The following is a 16,496-nucleotide window of genomic DNA, read 5'->3' on the forward strand; positions in this document are numbered from 1 at the left end:
GGAGGAAGCAGGGATGATGGGAACCAAGAACATGGTAGGGAGCAGGGATAAATGGACCAAGAACAGGGGAGGAAGCAGGGATATGGGAACCAAGAACATGGTAGGGAGCAGAGATAAGGTGACCAAGAACATGGGAGGGAGCAGGGATTTGGCAACCAAGAACATGGAAGGGGACAGGGATAAGCGGACCAAGAACATGGGAGGGAGCAGTGATAAAGGGACCAAGAACTGGGGAGGGAGCATGAATAGTGATAGGAGCAGAAAAGGAGAAACCAAGAATAGTGGCGGGAGCAAAGGATCGGGAAGAAACAAATATTAGGGAGTCAAATAAAAGTGGAGAGAGCAGAGGGAAAGGCCTAAAAGAATAGTTGAGGGAGGAGGGAAGGGTGACCAAGAATAGTGAAGGGAGCAGGAAAAGAGGGACTAAGAATAGTGAAGGGAGCAGGAAAAGGGGGACCAAGAATAGTGGAGGGAGCAGAGGGAAAGGCCTAAAAGAATAGTTGAGGGAGCAGGGAAGGGGGACCAAGAATAGTGAAGGAAGCCCGAAAAGGGGGACTAAGAATAGTGGAGGGAGCAGAGGGAAAGGCCTAAAAGAATAATTGAGGGAGGAGGGAAGGGTGACCAAGAATAGGGAAGGGAGCAGGAAAAGGGGGAACAATTAGAGGCGAGGAAGCAGGGAAGGGGAAGGGGGCCAAAAACAGGGTATGGAGCAAGGATAAGGTGACCAAGAACAGGGGAGGGAGCAGTGAAAAGGAATCCAAGAACAGGGGAGGGAGCAGGGATAAGGAAACCAAGAACAGTGTTGGGTTCAGGGATAAGGTGACCAAGAACAGGGTAGGGTGCAGGGATAAGGGGACCAAGAACAGTGGAGGGAGTAAAGAAGTCTCTAAAATAATTCTTATTATCCATGAAATATTTCCAATATTAGGAAAATATCGGAAATCAAGAAAATAACAAAAATATTTTCCAAAAATTATCATTCAACATTACACTTTTAGCAATAATTCATCATTCTTTCTTTTGTAAAATTCAACTATTTTAAAATTAATTATAAAAGCTATCAACCCCCCCCTCCCCCATCCATCCTTTTCTTTATGTTTGCTTTCTCCTACTCTGACGTCACGTCAGCTGTGACGTCAGCCAGCAATAAAGATCTTTATAAATACATTTCTACACTTTTTAGAATCTATTTCTATTCAAAATAAAAACATCTTTAAACGGGAGAAAATATATAGTAGCACAACTACATTGAGAATATAAAGACGACATTCAAGCAATACTATGTGTATTTGGTGTGCTGCAAAAAGGATTATACCAACTGCCATGAAAATCAACTTATTTAGTGATATGGGTCTTAGTCTAATAGTTTCCCTGTACAATGGCTTTATGGGTTCCAATGTATTTGATAAAAAAATCATAAAACCGTTATTCATATTTCTCGAAACAAGATAAAATATTGAGAACTAACTTTATCATATAAAATAGAATGGGCATGCATACTTTTGTTACTGTTGTTGTTGTTATTGTTGTTGTTTTTGTTGTTTTTGTTGTTTTTGTTGTTGTTTTTGTTGTTGTTTTTGTTGTTGTTTTTGTTGTTTTTGTTGTTGTTTTTGTTGTTGTTATTAAACATTTACATAAAACTAGGTTGGTAACCCAGCTCTGCCAGAAAACTAGTCTTTCTCTTTATTAGTCTAATTACATAATATAGAACTTTTAAGCCAGGTTTAAACCCTTTTTGTGGTTCTACCAAGTTTCGTGATTAAAATTTGAGGCAAAACGGTCAGGGGTTTTATGAGTTATGATCGGTCAAACAGAGATTACTGGTATATTTATAGCTACAAGTTACTTCTAACTGCAACCTTTAGAATTGAACGATAAATAGTATTTTTTTTCGTTTTGTATTTTTTAGATTTTTTTTAAAGAATGACATATTTTTTATTTTTATTTTGTTTAGAACGAAATCTTGACAACTTGAAGAAGGAACTCGAGGTCGATGATCATAAAATACCAGTAGAAGAACTTTACAGGTAATACTGTCAGACCCAAAAATGTTGTGGATTGGAAAGACGACATTTATACTGAAGTTCTGATTTTTAATACTTCAGTAACCATGATACACAGCAATTGTATAAAATTGTAAAAATTGCTTAAATATCGTCTTCCTTTTACACCGGGCCCATTGTAGTTAAATATCGTCTTCCTTTTACACCGGGGCCCATTGTAGTTAAATATCGTCTTCCTTTTACACCGGGGCCCATTGTAGTTAAATATCGTCTTCCTTTTACACCGGGGCCCATTGTAGTTCAGAACTTAATATTCTTCATTCTATTTTATTCCATGCATGGCGCTTAACTTTAGCTTTTCAATGTTTCTTACACACTCCTCCTACCCCTTTATTAATTGTAAATTGGCGGTACAGTCCAAAGTAGGACGCAAAGGTTGGCCCAGCTCAGATATTCAAATGTACGTCGGTGGGGCGTGTATATTTTACTAAAATAATAACGCCATAAAATTTCGTAAAGTTTTGGCCGGTTTTCATCATGGATTTTCAAATTTTTAGAAATTCTGACAAACTCTTTAATTTTGACTCCCCGGGCCCATAAACGTAATAATGTGAATTATTACAAAACCAATAGACAAACAAACCAGCCAAATTTATAGATTTTCTCTGTTAGCTTAGTACTCATAAATCTATTATCTAGTACATTTAAAAGCTCTCTTACCGCTTGGCTGTTAGATAATTATAATTACATAACTGTCTTGTTCGAGAGATAACATGTATTTATACTGTACATTGTACAATGTTTATCCACTTCAATAGAGCCTATGTTACTTAGATATTGGGATAATATTAATTCTTTTTTGAACCCATTCCTATCAAATTTGGCCAATTAGAAAAATTCTTTAAAAAAGAATTCCAGAAATCATCACTTGCCATATGTAGACATTATGCGAACGGTTATTTTTCAAATTGAACTTAAACATTCCATAAAAAATATGTTAGTCAATTGTGGAAATTATCTAACTTTGTTGAAATTGTAAATATATTTCTAACATGCGATATTATTTGTTGGAAAAATATAAAAAAAAACTAATGTCAGCTGACGGATTAAAGAAATTCCTATATCCGTGATGGCTAGACAAAAATACATACAAATTTTACAGGGAATGGATAATACGAAATGTATGGGGACTAAGAATAGTGGAGGGAGCAGAGGGAAAGGCCTAAAAGAATAGTTGAGGGAGGAGGGAAGGGGGACCAAGAATAGGGAAGGGAGCAGGAAAAGGGGGAACAATTAGAGGCGAGGAAGCAGGGAAGGGGAAGGGGGCCAAAAACAGGGTATGGAGCAAGACACTATTGACCAGAGTGACCGTCAGGGTGAGTTGTTCCCCAGGTCTAATTTTTCTTCTTCATTAGTTAGATATATATTAGTAGATACCATTTATACCATTTAGAACTTCTGGGAGGTTGGAAATTTTAAGATTTTTTGGAAATTAAAAATCCACGAAATTTCTCTATAGAATTAATGATAATAGTGTATTTATAAGCTATATAACATATCATAAACGTTAAATGTTCTTTTAAACTTAAAAATACGAAACATGTATAAGATAAGTTACTATTCTGAAACTAATCAACATGAAATATTTACATTTTTAATTACTACATTTAATTAATATTATGTGCTGCAAATTCAACAACACTGGATTTTAACCGTTTTGCATAATCTTCATGATTGACTCTTCGTTTGTATCTGTTCCATGTTTTTCCATGATGAATAGCTTCTCCTGTTTGTTCACAGTAAACTTCTAGGCCATGTTCTGTTGATTGAAGAAATGGTAATATATGACATACAGCTATATGAACTTTCCAGGTGACACTCAGCTCAACACCATCAAATGTATTTTGAACATATTCGATCAAATCTTTATAAGATTGTTTGAACTCTTGAACAGCAGTTTCCACATTTTCTCCAACTACCATACCAAAGGTTTCTGCTTGATGTTTTTGAAACTTTTTCAGACAGTGAACAATTGGCAATAGGTTGTACTTTTTATCGTTTTTTAAATCATCTTTAAGCTTGTCTGTCAGTTTTAGAAAGTTACTAACATTATTTCCATCTAATCCTACACCTTGATAACTTCTGAACATTATGTAATTTGAGCTCAACCAGCTCTCAAACAAAGGCCATAAACTGAGCAATAGAACAACAAGTTGAACATAATCTTGAAGACTTTACAGGTTTAGGAAAAGATACATTAGATGAAGCCAATTCTTCGTCTTTCAGATTTATATTTGAGGATCTTCTAAGACCATGGATCTGTCAATCTAAACATATAAAGTATTTTAATGACATCCAATATTTTTTTATCACAGTAAATAAATTTTTTTAGTTTACAATTATAGTTAGTAAATAGTACTTATACTTTGACTTTAAATACTCGAAGAAAGATTGATTTATAAACAGAAGAGAAACGTCATCTATGTATATATATATAAAATAGAATAATCACTGTTTGTCTATCTGTTTGTTTGTTTGTTTGTATGTCCGATCATAACTCATAAACCCCTGGTCCAATTTGACTCAAATTTGAATTGGGAAACTCGCTTGAACCACGGGAATTTTCTTAGCTTGGTTTAGAAATTTTTTTAGTTGAGTGGGTTGATTTTTATTTGGAAAACTCTATAGATGGATTCTCAAGTTAGTTAAATATATAGTTATATATAAAACTAGCTTGGAACCTTTCTTTGACTGGAAATTAAAGTCAACCCACTTAACTTTAAATAATTAAACCACAAAAAGACATTCCTATGGTTCTACAGAGTTCCCCAATCAAAATTTGAGGCAAATTAATTGAGGGGTTCCTGAGTTATGATCGGACATAACCATACAGAGATTATTATTTCATTTCCTCATATATTAAATATAGATGCTGATTATACCGGCTATTTCAAATTTAGCCCCAACTTATAAAGCATCTAATTGTGCTTATACTTGAAAAAACAACTTATATTTACCTTTGATATTTTCTCTATCCAGTTTCCCAGGTATTCCACCTTGTTCTTGTCAAGATCATAGAGGTTTCTGTGACAGTTGTTGCAAATAACATTAGGATAGTTGGCCACTGGTTCCAGGAGTAGCAGGAGTAATCTTTTGAATTTTAGTCGAGTTTTACCATATTGTGTGAGACAAACTGCACATGTTTTATGCAAACAGTTCGTCATTTTGTGTACTGTTTTGAAAATTTTCGCGGATTTTTATCCAAAATTTCCCACATTTCTTATGGATTTCTATCATTTTGATAGAAGAAATTATTTTTAAATTAAATTTGTTCAAACCATTTATTCGCTACATTTTCCAACCTCCCAGAAGTTCTAAATGGTATAAATGGTATCTACTAATATATATCTAACTAATGAAGAAGAAAAATTAGACCTGGGGAACAACTCACCCTGACGGTCACTCTGGTCAATAGCGCGATCTGCAATGTCAACAGGTTACACAAATGATAGATAGAAACAGGTTTAAGTACTTGTATAAATCTCATTAAGTGTAGATTTTAGATACCAGTTTATTGCACGGTTTTGTGGTTCCCAGATACCACAGTTATTCATCCAAAAAATACTTATACAGTGTTTTAGAAGTATTTTTAAAATAAAATAATGTCTAATTTTAGTATTTAAAATCCTATCTTGAATCTAACAGCATTTTTCTATCTAATATAGTAATAAGTGCATATATTTTAATATATATAACGATATACAGAAAGACCTGTTGTAGATCAGTAAAGTTTTAAAAATATCCGCATGGTTAACCACAAAGCACTACAAACCAAGATGAGCACACAAAAATCGAGCATTATTTTGCGAATTACTCCGTATAAACTCTAGACACAAACAAGCGCGTTGCATTTTTAAAATGTTTATGTAATTTTTAAAATGCCAAGGCGTTGCGACACTGTAAAGTTGAGTCTGTCTACAAAGTTAATGACTAAGCTTCTGAGTTGTCTATATCTCTGCGAAAGGATAAGAATTGAAAGAAAACTCTACGGTATTTACACTGTCTGTTTTCAATAATTATTGATTCACTGCAGTTTGAGAACTTGTTTCCAAAATAAGTTAAAGTCATTAAAATAGTTTTTCAAGGCAGAAGCCGTCTTTCAACCTTGAAATTCTCATATCTTTAGAGTTTTAGGTCGTCTTTACAGTCTTATCCGTTGTGGGTAACCCTTGCTTCGTTGCTGCGCACTTTAGCACCAAACATATGAAGTATTTCTCTTTATAGACGCAACAGATAGAAGTAAGATTAGTAGCAATCAAAAGCCCTTTTTAATCGCATTAAGCCTATACCCCCTTTCATTTTTCGTGAACACTCCCTTTAAAAAAATCAGGTGCAATTCTCTCACTTGCTTAAACTTTATTAGATCCTATATTTGTATAGTATTGTTAGATTGGAAAAGTTGATGTATCTATCTATCTATATATATTTAATATATTCATAATATAAGTTTGGAAAGTAAGGAAGATATATCTGTATATACACTCTAGAGAACTATAGATATATATTATTGAGTAATCTCAAGTTTCATGTAATCAATGGATTATCAGATTTATTGTTATTGTTATATATACATTATATAAACACGAGATAGACTGATTACAATTCTTTTTTACAAAACTTTATAGTCTAAAGTGTCTTTCTCTTTTTAATTACAATTGATACCAATTTCCGATAAAACCAGGGGGGGGGGCGGAAAACATGTAATTGCGCTTTTTGCCAATGTTGGTTGAGAGATTTAGAAAAGATAATGTTTCTTAAAGTGGGGGAACATCCATTATTAGAAGATATCTTTGTGTAGTACTGCACCCATAGAGAATAGAATATATATTAGAGAGGAATTTAAAGAATCCCTCGGTATGAATTTTTTCAGTCCCTTTTAGCCTGAAAGGGAGTTCAAAGTGTACAAATCATGTAAATGTTCACAAATTATGTGCAGTAGAGTACAGTACGTATGTACAGTGCACAGTACACAGTACACAGTACACAGTACACAGTACACAGTACACAGTACACAGTATACAGTACACAGTACACAGTACACAGTACACAGTACACAGTACACAGTACACAGTACACAGTACACAATACACAGTACACAGTACACAGTACACAGTACACAGTTCACTTCAAAGTACACAATACACAGTACACAGTACACCGTTGCGGATGAGATTTTAATCACCTGAAATTTTTATAATATTATATAAGAAAATAAACTGAAGACAGAAGTTGTCTCTGAAGTTTATTATTTGAGGGGTAACTGTTTCTTCACAGCATTTAACGTAAACTTATTCAATTCATCCATCCAAACTTTTTTCATTATTATTTTAATATTTGCAAAGTTTTGAAGTATTTTCAAAAAAAATATCTATAATTGAATTAAAGAAAGTTTAATATTCTATACTAGTCTATCAGGGCGCTTTGCGTCCATCTTCTAGTTGTTGTTCAATCTTTCAATATTTGCAAATTTACACATTTTTTGGATTTTTTAAATTTTACCAAAAAATAAAAAAATTTTGTAGACAATTCGGAGCATTCAAAAACCTTCCCTGGGGTCATGTTAGGTCTCCACAAAATTTGTGCCCGATCTGTTCAGCCATTTTATTTTTATTGGATACAAACGCATCGGCAAAAGTCAATTATAGACAAAAAAGCTTGTCTGAAATAAACAGAGCTGAAAACTTTATAATTGGATACCTTTAATCCCGATCGCTTAATGTGAATATCCACTGTGGAAACTTATGATTGTCTTAATCCTCTCTTTTTTGTACACTCGTTTAGTGGATATAGTTTATAATAATCTGAAGATTAACAAGAAGAGGAGATCAAGCATTAATCTCAAATCCACAATTCTAAAGTTTTCAGCTCAGATTAAGCATTTTTTGTTTTGTTTTAGGAGATACACGACTGATCCCGACCGAGGTTTAACAACAGCTAAGGCCAAAGCTAATCTTGAGAGGGATGGATTAAATGCTCTGACCCCTCCTCCGAAGACCCCAGAATGGATCAAGTTTATGAAATGTCTGTTTGGTGGATTTGCTCTGCTCCTCTGGCTGGGAGCAATCCTTTGCTTTGTAGCATATACGATCCAGGTAATGTCAGTTGTCATCTTTTCTGTAAAATAATTTCTTATTTCTCATTTCTCCCTGTTTTAAAGATAAATCTTTATTGTAAAATTCCCCTTTGTTTCCCCAGGCAGGCTGGCATGACTGTGGTTCATTACGTATTAATGGATGCCATTAAGTTAAAGGTCTCTTGGCGACTCTACCATGATGATATCTAGAATATCTACCATACTATCTAGAATATCTACCATGCTATCTAGAATATCTACCATACTATCTAGAATATCTACCATGCTATCTTTAATATCTACCATGTTATCAAGAATATCTACCATGATATCTAGAATATTTGCCATGCTATCTAAAATATCTACCATGATATCTAGAATTATATCTACCATAATATTTATAATATCTACCATGATATATAGAATATCTACCATGCTATCTAGAATTATATCTACCATAATATTTATAATATCTACCATGATATATGTAATATCTACCATGCTATCTAGAATTATGTCTATCATAATATTTATAATATCTACCATAATATGTAGAATATCTACCACGATAGCTAGGATATCTGTTATGGTACGAAGAATAATATTAGTCATGATCTGAAATTTTTTATTCAATACTTTTAAAGATGAAGTCTTTCTGAGTTTACGAGAAAATCTTCTCTCATTAAAGGAAAACCAAACATTTGTTGTTTTTGTCTTTCAAGGATTGTTTTTAAGTTTTCATATGTAAAACACCTTTTAGTTCTCAGTCCTTAATCCTTGTATGTTTCTTTTCATTTATAGACCCCATATTATTTTAGTCATTTTATTATTTTCAAATTTTATCCATTATTCCTATATTGATTTCTTTATCTTTCAGTAAGTACTGAAATTGTTTTTTTTTTGCCTATATATTTTTCTCAGTCGCAATATTTATTTTTAAAAATGTTGTCTAGGCGCTGACCCTGGAAGAACCTCCTGATGATAACCTGTACTTGGGCATTGTACTCACCACTGTTGTTGTTATTACTGGTCAGTAAATTGTACATTGTACAACTCAAGGATGTAATGCAAGGAAAGTTATTTCTTTTGTACTGCAGTGTACTGTCTCTGGGCGGTAATGTAAACACAAAACGGATGTTACAGCCTGACATGGGATCCATTTTTCACATAAAAAAATCAATGAAATATTCTGGTCAAAGGAAACTATTATGTTAATTATCAAATTTATCAAAACTTAATGCTTTAAACCTCCTCGGATACTAAACGAACACTGATGCATCTATTCTATTCAAAGAGAACTGGTTTCAATATGTACGCAGAGTATACACGACCACAATTAACTTTCCTTGCATTACATCCTTGGTACAACTCAAACATTATTTGAAAAATAAATTTCATAAACATCCAGACTGCTATAAAAAGTTGATTCAATTATCAAGAATGGTTCAATTTAGAAGTGTCGCAACACCATGGCCTTTAATATTATCTAACTAACTTACTTATACTTTTGTGTAGCCCTAGACATGTACATTTTAAGCTTTAAAAAATCTTGCATTTAGCGTTAGTTTTTTAGGAAGTAGTTGGCTAAATTCTCATGCATTTTTGGGTGAGAGCTTGCAGCCTTCAGATCACTGTGCCGTTTTATAATATTTTCTAATTTTAGGTGTTTTCTCATATTATCAGGAGTCTAAATCTTCATCAATTATGGAATCCTTTGCCAATCTAGTTCCCCAGTATGCCCTGGCATACAGGTCAATAAATTTACTTTTTATTTGGCAAAAACATTTTAAAATCAAGGAATTTTAAATATTTCTAAAAATGAACTCAAAAGCATTTTAAAATTTGTCCAAGTAGTAAAACTTGAAAATTCTATAAAAATAGTTTAAAATGTTAGCATTGTATGGAAGAAGACAATAGTAAGGGCTTAACCAAGTTTGTTGGGATCCAAGAGTTTATTTGGTACTTAAACTTGTGCAATAGTTTTCCTTTTCACTGAAACTTTAGGATAAAATATTGTTATATGATCCTTTCTTCTTTCTTTTCATAAATATACATATATATATATAAACAAATACAGTGGAACTCATAAAACTGTGGAAAAGGAAGACGACTGTTAAACTCAATTTATAATTTTAAAAGAGTTCAATTTACATGAAACACATAAATTGTGCAGTGTTCACAGACCCATTATACTATCTGAGTTTATTTCAAGTTACAGGTGCAACGATTTGCATTTTTACAACATTATATAAACTTGAAATTGCTTAAATGTCGTCTTCCTATTCTTCAGTGAATGGGTCCAATTGTTCATTTTTTGCTTTCCCTGTCAATTCATAGTTCACATGGTTTAAAGGAATTGATTGAAAATCCTGTTTTGCTTCCTTCAAAAGCCTTTAAAAGCTTTTAATATAATTGATTACATTACCGATCCATTTTAACTTTCAAGCCTTAATTAGGGCCCGGATCCAGGTTTGTAGAAAGCTAAAAAAAATGCTGTGAACTGATCCTGATCCTTAGCGCTGTTAAAATATTCTGTTTAGAAGTTTGACTTCTAAAGAAAAAGGAAAAATGTTGAAAACATTTCATCAAATAAAATTAAAAGTTTTCCTCTTTAACTCTTCACTGTTGGAAGAGAGATTGTTTAAAGAAAAGAAAAATAAATTGTATTTTATTTTCTTTTTTCACTCTGAACCACTTAACTTTAGAAAAGCTTTAACATCTCAAGTTTGCCTCTTATTTATTCAAAATGCGAGCTCAAAATAAGAGTTTTTTGTTTTACTCTCGACCTGGCAAATTTAATTTTTCCAAGCTACAGCACTGTGAGAGAAACTATAAATAAAAGATTGTGTGACATTTTGCAAACTTGATTAAAAATTCAGGGACGGAGATAAAGTTACCATTAAAGCAGAGGAGCTTGTTGTTGGAGATATTGTGGAGATCAAGTTCGGAGACAGGGTTCCAGCAGATATAAGGGTTCTTGAAGCTCGCTCTTTTAAGGTACAAAAAGTGACCCACTTGTTCAAAAATAAATAAGTTTTAAATCTAATTAAATTTGATAAAATGGTTTAGGTTGATAACTCCTCCCTTACTGGAGAATCTGAACCTCAAGCTAGGTCTCCTGAATTCACTCATGAGAACCCTCTGGAGACTAAGAACCTTGCATTCTTCTCAACCAATGCAGTTGAGGGAACATGCAAGGGATGTGTTATCAGCTGTGGGGACTACACTGTTATGGGTCGTATTGCTGGTCTAGCGTCTGGACTAGATACCGGAGATACACCTATTGCCAAGGAGATTCATCATTTTATCAATCTGATCACAGGAGTGGCTGTTTTTCTGGGAGTCACCTTCTTTATTATTGCATTTATTCTGGGATATCATTGGCTTGATGCAGTTATTTTCCTGATTGGTATCATTGTAGCTAATGTACCTGAAGGTCTTCTTGCAACAGTAACTGTCTGCTTGACTCTAACTGCAAAAAGAATGGCATCTAAGAACTGTTTGGTGAAGAATCTTGAAGCCGTTGAGACACTTGGATCAACATCGACAATTTGTTCTGATAAGACTGGAACCTTAACACAAAATAGAATGACAGTTGCCCACATGTGGTTTGACAACCAAATTGTGGAGGCTGACACCTCTGAAGATCAATCTGGAAAGAGCTTTAACAAGAATGGCCAAGGCTGGAAAGCTTTGGAACGTGTTGCTATGCTCTGTAACAGAGCTGAGTTTAAACCTGGCCAAGAACAAGTTCCAATTCTTAAGAGAGAAGCAAATGGTGATGCATCTGAGACTGCACTTCTGAAGTGCACAGAACTATCCCATGGAAATGTTTTGGACTTTAGGAGGAAGAACAAGAAAGTATGTGAGGTTCCCTTTAATTCTACCAATAAGTTCCAAGTTTCTATTCATGAAACGGATGATAATGACCCAAGATACCTCTTGGTTATGAAAGGAGCCCCTGAAAGAATTCTAGATCGAAGCTCTACCATATCTGTGGACGGAAAAGATCTAGAATTAACTCAGGAATGGAAGGACAGATTTACATCTGCATACATGGAGCTTGGAGGGCTTGGAGAGAGAGTTCTAGGATTTTGTGACTATCGTCTGGACAAAGAAAAGTTTCCTGATGGTTATCCTTTTGATGCTGATGATATTAACTTCCCCGTTGATGGATTAAGATTCGTTGGTATTATGTCCATGATTGATCCTCCAAGAGCAGCTGTTCCAGATGCGGTCAGTAAATGCCGAGCTGCTGGTGTAAAGGTTATCATGGTTACAGGAGACCATCCAATCACAGCTAAAGCTATTGCCAAGTCTGTTGGTATTATTTCTGAGGGAAATGAGACTGTTGATGACATTGCTGCAAGACTAAACATACCTGTATCAGAAGTAAATCCCCGAGATGCAAATGCTGCTGTTGTCCATGGTGGTGAACTAAAAGAACTGGATTCTGATGCCCTTGATGATATTTTAAAGTACCATAGTGAAATTGTATTTGCTAGAACCTCACCCCAGCAGAAACTGATTATTGTGGAGGGCTGTCAACGTCTTGGTGCCATTGTTGCCGTCACAGGTGACGGTGTTAATGACTCTCCTGCGCTAAAGAAGGCTGATATTGGTGTAGCCATGGGTATTGCTGGGTCTGATGTTTCCAAGCAGGCAGCTGACATGATCTTACTTGATGACAACTTTGCCTCCATTGTTACTGGTGTTGAAGAAGGTAGACTGATTTTTGATAACTTGAAGAAATCCATTGCCTACACGTTGACGTCCAATATTCCTGAAATCACTCCTTTCCTCCTGTTTATCTGTGCTGATATTCCTCTACCCCTTGGAACAGTTACAATCCTGTGTATTGATCTTGGAACAGACATGATCCCGGCCATCTCAATGGCTTACGAAGAGGCTGAATCAGATATTATGAAAAGAATGCCAAGAAACCCCTTTACTGACAAACTTGTCAATGAAAGATTAATTTCTGTTGCATATGGTATGATAGGAATGATCCAAGCTGCTGCTGGATTCTTTACATACTTTGTTATACTAGCAGGTAAACATTTTATTTCTATATTAATGTACAACAAAAGTAATAATGATGATTATTTTTTCAGAAAATGGATTTTTGCCTTCTTACTTGTTTGGTCTAAGAAGATCTTGGGATGCCAAGGCAATTAATGATCTTACAGATTCCTACGGTCAAGAATGGACCTATAGGTATTATAATTCAAGAATTTAATTAAACCTGGCAATCTAGCTAGGTTTCCATTGAAATCCAGGTCATTGCAATCTCTTGGAAAACCAATCCCCCTGGAAACATGAAACATTCTCTTTGATCTCATCATTAACCATCCGACCACATTTATAATTTAAGAACAAGGTTTTAAAGATTTTTATTTTCAGGGATAGGAAGATTCTTGAATACACCTGCCATACTGGTTTCTTTGTTTCTATTGTTGTTGTTCAGTGGGCTGACCTCATCATTTGTAAAACTAGGAAACTTTCAGTTTTCCAGCAGGTTAGAACAAAATCAAAACTTTTAAAAAACAGTTTTTTTTCTTTTTTTTATCGTTTTTTTTTCTTGGGTTAAATAATCACTGTTTTTTATTTGTAAAAGTAACAGAAAGGAAATATCTGTTACTTCTTCAAGGAACTGAAGTTGTAATTTCAAGTGACGCTCCATTTATAGAGTGGTTTTTCCGAGTCACAATGATACCCTTGATAGAGTTTTTACTGACCATGAATGGATGAGTTATGCAGGCTTATCTCTTTAAAGTTAATGGTTTTCAATTGTATGGTTTCTCTAAAAAAGTGACTTGCGCATTTTTCCTGCCAAACAATTGGAAGAAATGATTAGAATTAAACACTTTACAGGATAGAAAAAGTACGATTTACTCCAAATTATTGATCAGATAAAGGTTTACAGAGTATCGTTGTGAATCGGATACGAACCTATTTTCATTGAATTTAAGTTTACATTATCAAAGCTCTCATTAAGAAAGTCATAACTTTGGAATTGCCATTGACTCTAGAAAGAATCAGAATATCTTATTTGTTTGTTCTAAAGATCTGAGCTACGATTATCATTTTTGTCGCAAAACAAAAACAAAAACTATTTCTATTTGAATTGCAGGGTATGAAGAACTGGATCATGAACTTTGGGTTGGTGTTTGAGACCTTACTAGCAGCGTTCTTGTCCTACACCCCCGGTATGGACAAGGGATTAAAGATGTACCCTCTCAAGATCAACTGGTGGTTCATCGCCGTACCCTTCTCCATCCTCATCTTTGTATTTGACGAGGTCAGGAAGTACATCCTGCGTATACGTCCAGGAGGATGGGTGGAACAGGAGACCTACTACTAAACACGTGGTATTCCCGAGTTTCACTGAACATGTGCTCTGTTTGACACGTGTTCTAGTTTTCAGAAAACCCCAGCTAGGGATCGACCTGAAACCACAAATACTCAATGTAGATAAAAGTCTTTTGAGACTTTAGCCAAGCATTTGATCATGGTTAACATGTGATATTTGAATAAATTATTGCAAATTATATTCATTTTCTTCTAGGTATTTTTAAATGGAATTTTGAGAGAGTTGCAACCCTGATCTTCAGAGAACGTTGTTTTATTTATAGAGTGAAATGTATGATTCATATCTAAAACAAAATTTAATGAACAGCTATACATAGTTGAACCGCGTAGACATAGCTAAACCGAGTAGACATAGCTGAACCGAGTAGACATAGTTGAACCGCATAGACATAGCTGAACCGCGTAGACATAGCTGAACCGCGTAGACATAGTTGAACCGAGTAGACATCGTTGAACCGAGTAGACATAGTTGAACCGAGTAGACATAGTTGAACCGAGTAGACATAGCTGAACCGCGTAGACATAGCTGAACCGCATAGACATATCTGAACTGCGTAGACATAGCTGAACTGCGTAGACATAGCTAAACCACGTAGACATAGCTGAACCGAGTAGACATAGCTGAACCGCGTTTACATAGCTGAACCACTTACCTTGTGTGAAATGATTCAACCAAACCGGTTCAACTCTATGTTGCTATTCAGAAAATCTGGTCTCTTAAATAAAAAGAAAAAAATAATGAAAATAGAAGTAAAAAAAAAAAAAAGAAAGTAAGAATGAAAAGAAGAAAGAAAGAAAGAAAGAAAGAAAAAAGAAAGAAAGAAAGAAAGAAAGAAAGAAAGAAAGAAAGAAAGAAAGAAAGAAAGAAAAAAGAAAGAAAGAAAGGAAGAAAGAAAAAAAGGAAAGAAATAAGGAAAGAAATAAAGAAAGAAAGAAAAAGAAAGAAAGAAAGAAAGAAAGAAATAAAAAAAAGAAGTAACAAAAGAAAAATAAGAAAGAAAGAAAGAAAGAAAGAAAAATGTAAAATAGAAATATAGAAAAAAAATAAAGAAAGAAAGTATAGGAAGCTACTAATTTTAACATTTAATTAAATCAGATATTAAATTTGCACCAAAGCTTTATCAAATTTGTTAATCAAATTTTCCACCCAAACTTTGATGAAGAGGCATTTCTTAATAAAAAGCTGTTTTTTGGTATAAAACAATTTTCATTAAAACCCGCTAATCTAAAACCTATTCTGGTCTAATGAATTAAATAATAAAGTTTTCACTGAACTCGCCAGGTTTTTCATTGTCTTTTTCATTTATGCAGGCCAAGGTTAATCGTTTTTACAAGCGATCGTTAAACGATCGTTTGCAATTCCATTAAAAGAATAGTTTTCAGATATTTATACATACTAACTATAGGTTACTCTTTTATCTGCTAGAATCAAAGAGAATAGAATATATATTAGAGGGGAATTTACCAGAAAAAAGTGTAAAACAGCCATTTTGTTGTACTGTTTCCATACTGTAGGTGTACTTCACATATTTGTGCTATATAACCTTTTGGGCCCTGGAATATCATTTTATAGAAAATCTAATTTAAAATTAAAAGAAAAGCAAATTATGAAATAGGCTGGTTTCATAATTGACCAATGATCATTTCACATAGAACCTATACCTTTCACTTTACAAACGATGATTTTCTGTTATAACTATAAATCAAATGATGTTTTTTTCACCTAATTCATTGTAAAGTTTATTTAACAGCTTTAAAAAATTTGAAGTTGAAATGGATAGTCTAGGGAACAGACTATATTAATGTACTCTACTGCATATAATTTGTGAACATTTACATGATTTGTACACTTTGAACTCCCTTTCAGGCTGAAAGGGACTGAAAAAATTCATACCGAGAGATTCACTAAATTCCCCTCTAATATATATGCTATTCTCTTTAGCTATAGTTTTCAGATATTTATACCTAAAATCCTCTTTAATAAGCCT

The 16,496-nt window shown here is 33.9% G+C and overlaps 1 protein-coding gene across 1 annotated transcript; it reads left to right on the forward strand.

The window, feature by feature from the left end:
• Positions 1-1,908: 1,908 nt before the first annotated feature.
• Positions 1,909-14,689, forward strand: LOC111716138 (sodium/potassium-transporting ATPase subunit alpha). Its single transcript, XM_023491563.1, has 9 exons — positions 1,909-2,027; positions 7,960-8,155; positions 9,090-9,165; positions 9,800-9,887; positions 11,016-11,133; positions 11,206-13,189; positions 13,251-13,353; positions 13,540-13,654; positions 14,270-14,689. The coding sequence occupies exons 1-9, from the start codon at positions 1,924-1,926 to the stop codon at positions 14,498-14,500; spliced, it is 3,015 nt and encodes a 1,004-aa protein (XP_023347331.1). The 5' UTR covers positions 1,909-1,923; the 3' UTR covers positions 14,501-14,689.
• The last annotated feature ends 1,807 nt before the right edge of the window (positions 14,690-16,496 follow it).

The sequence above is a fragment of the Eurytemora carolleeae genome, unplaced genomic scaffold, assembly GCF_000591075.1.
Source record: "Eurytemora carolleeae unplaced genomic scaffold, Eaff_2.0 scaffold1618, whole genome shotgun sequence".
NCBI lineage: Eukaryota > Metazoa > Arthropoda > Copepoda > Calanoida > Temoridae > Eurytemora > Eurytemora carolleeae.

Bases quoted from the DNA above. Each gene is read 5' to 3' on its own strand.
- LOC111716138 (XM_023491563.1), top strand. From the start codon at position 1,924: ATGACATATTTTTTATTTTTATTTTGTTTAGAACGAAATCTTGACAAC. The intron at 2,028-7,959 runs GTAATACTGTCA...GTTTTGTTTTAG, and splicing joins CCAGTAGAAGAACTTTACAG to GAGATACACGACTGATCCCG. The intron at 9,888-11,015 runs GTCAATAAATTT...TTAAAAATTCAG, and splicing joins CAGTATGCCCTGGCATACAG to GGACGGAGATAAAGTTACCA.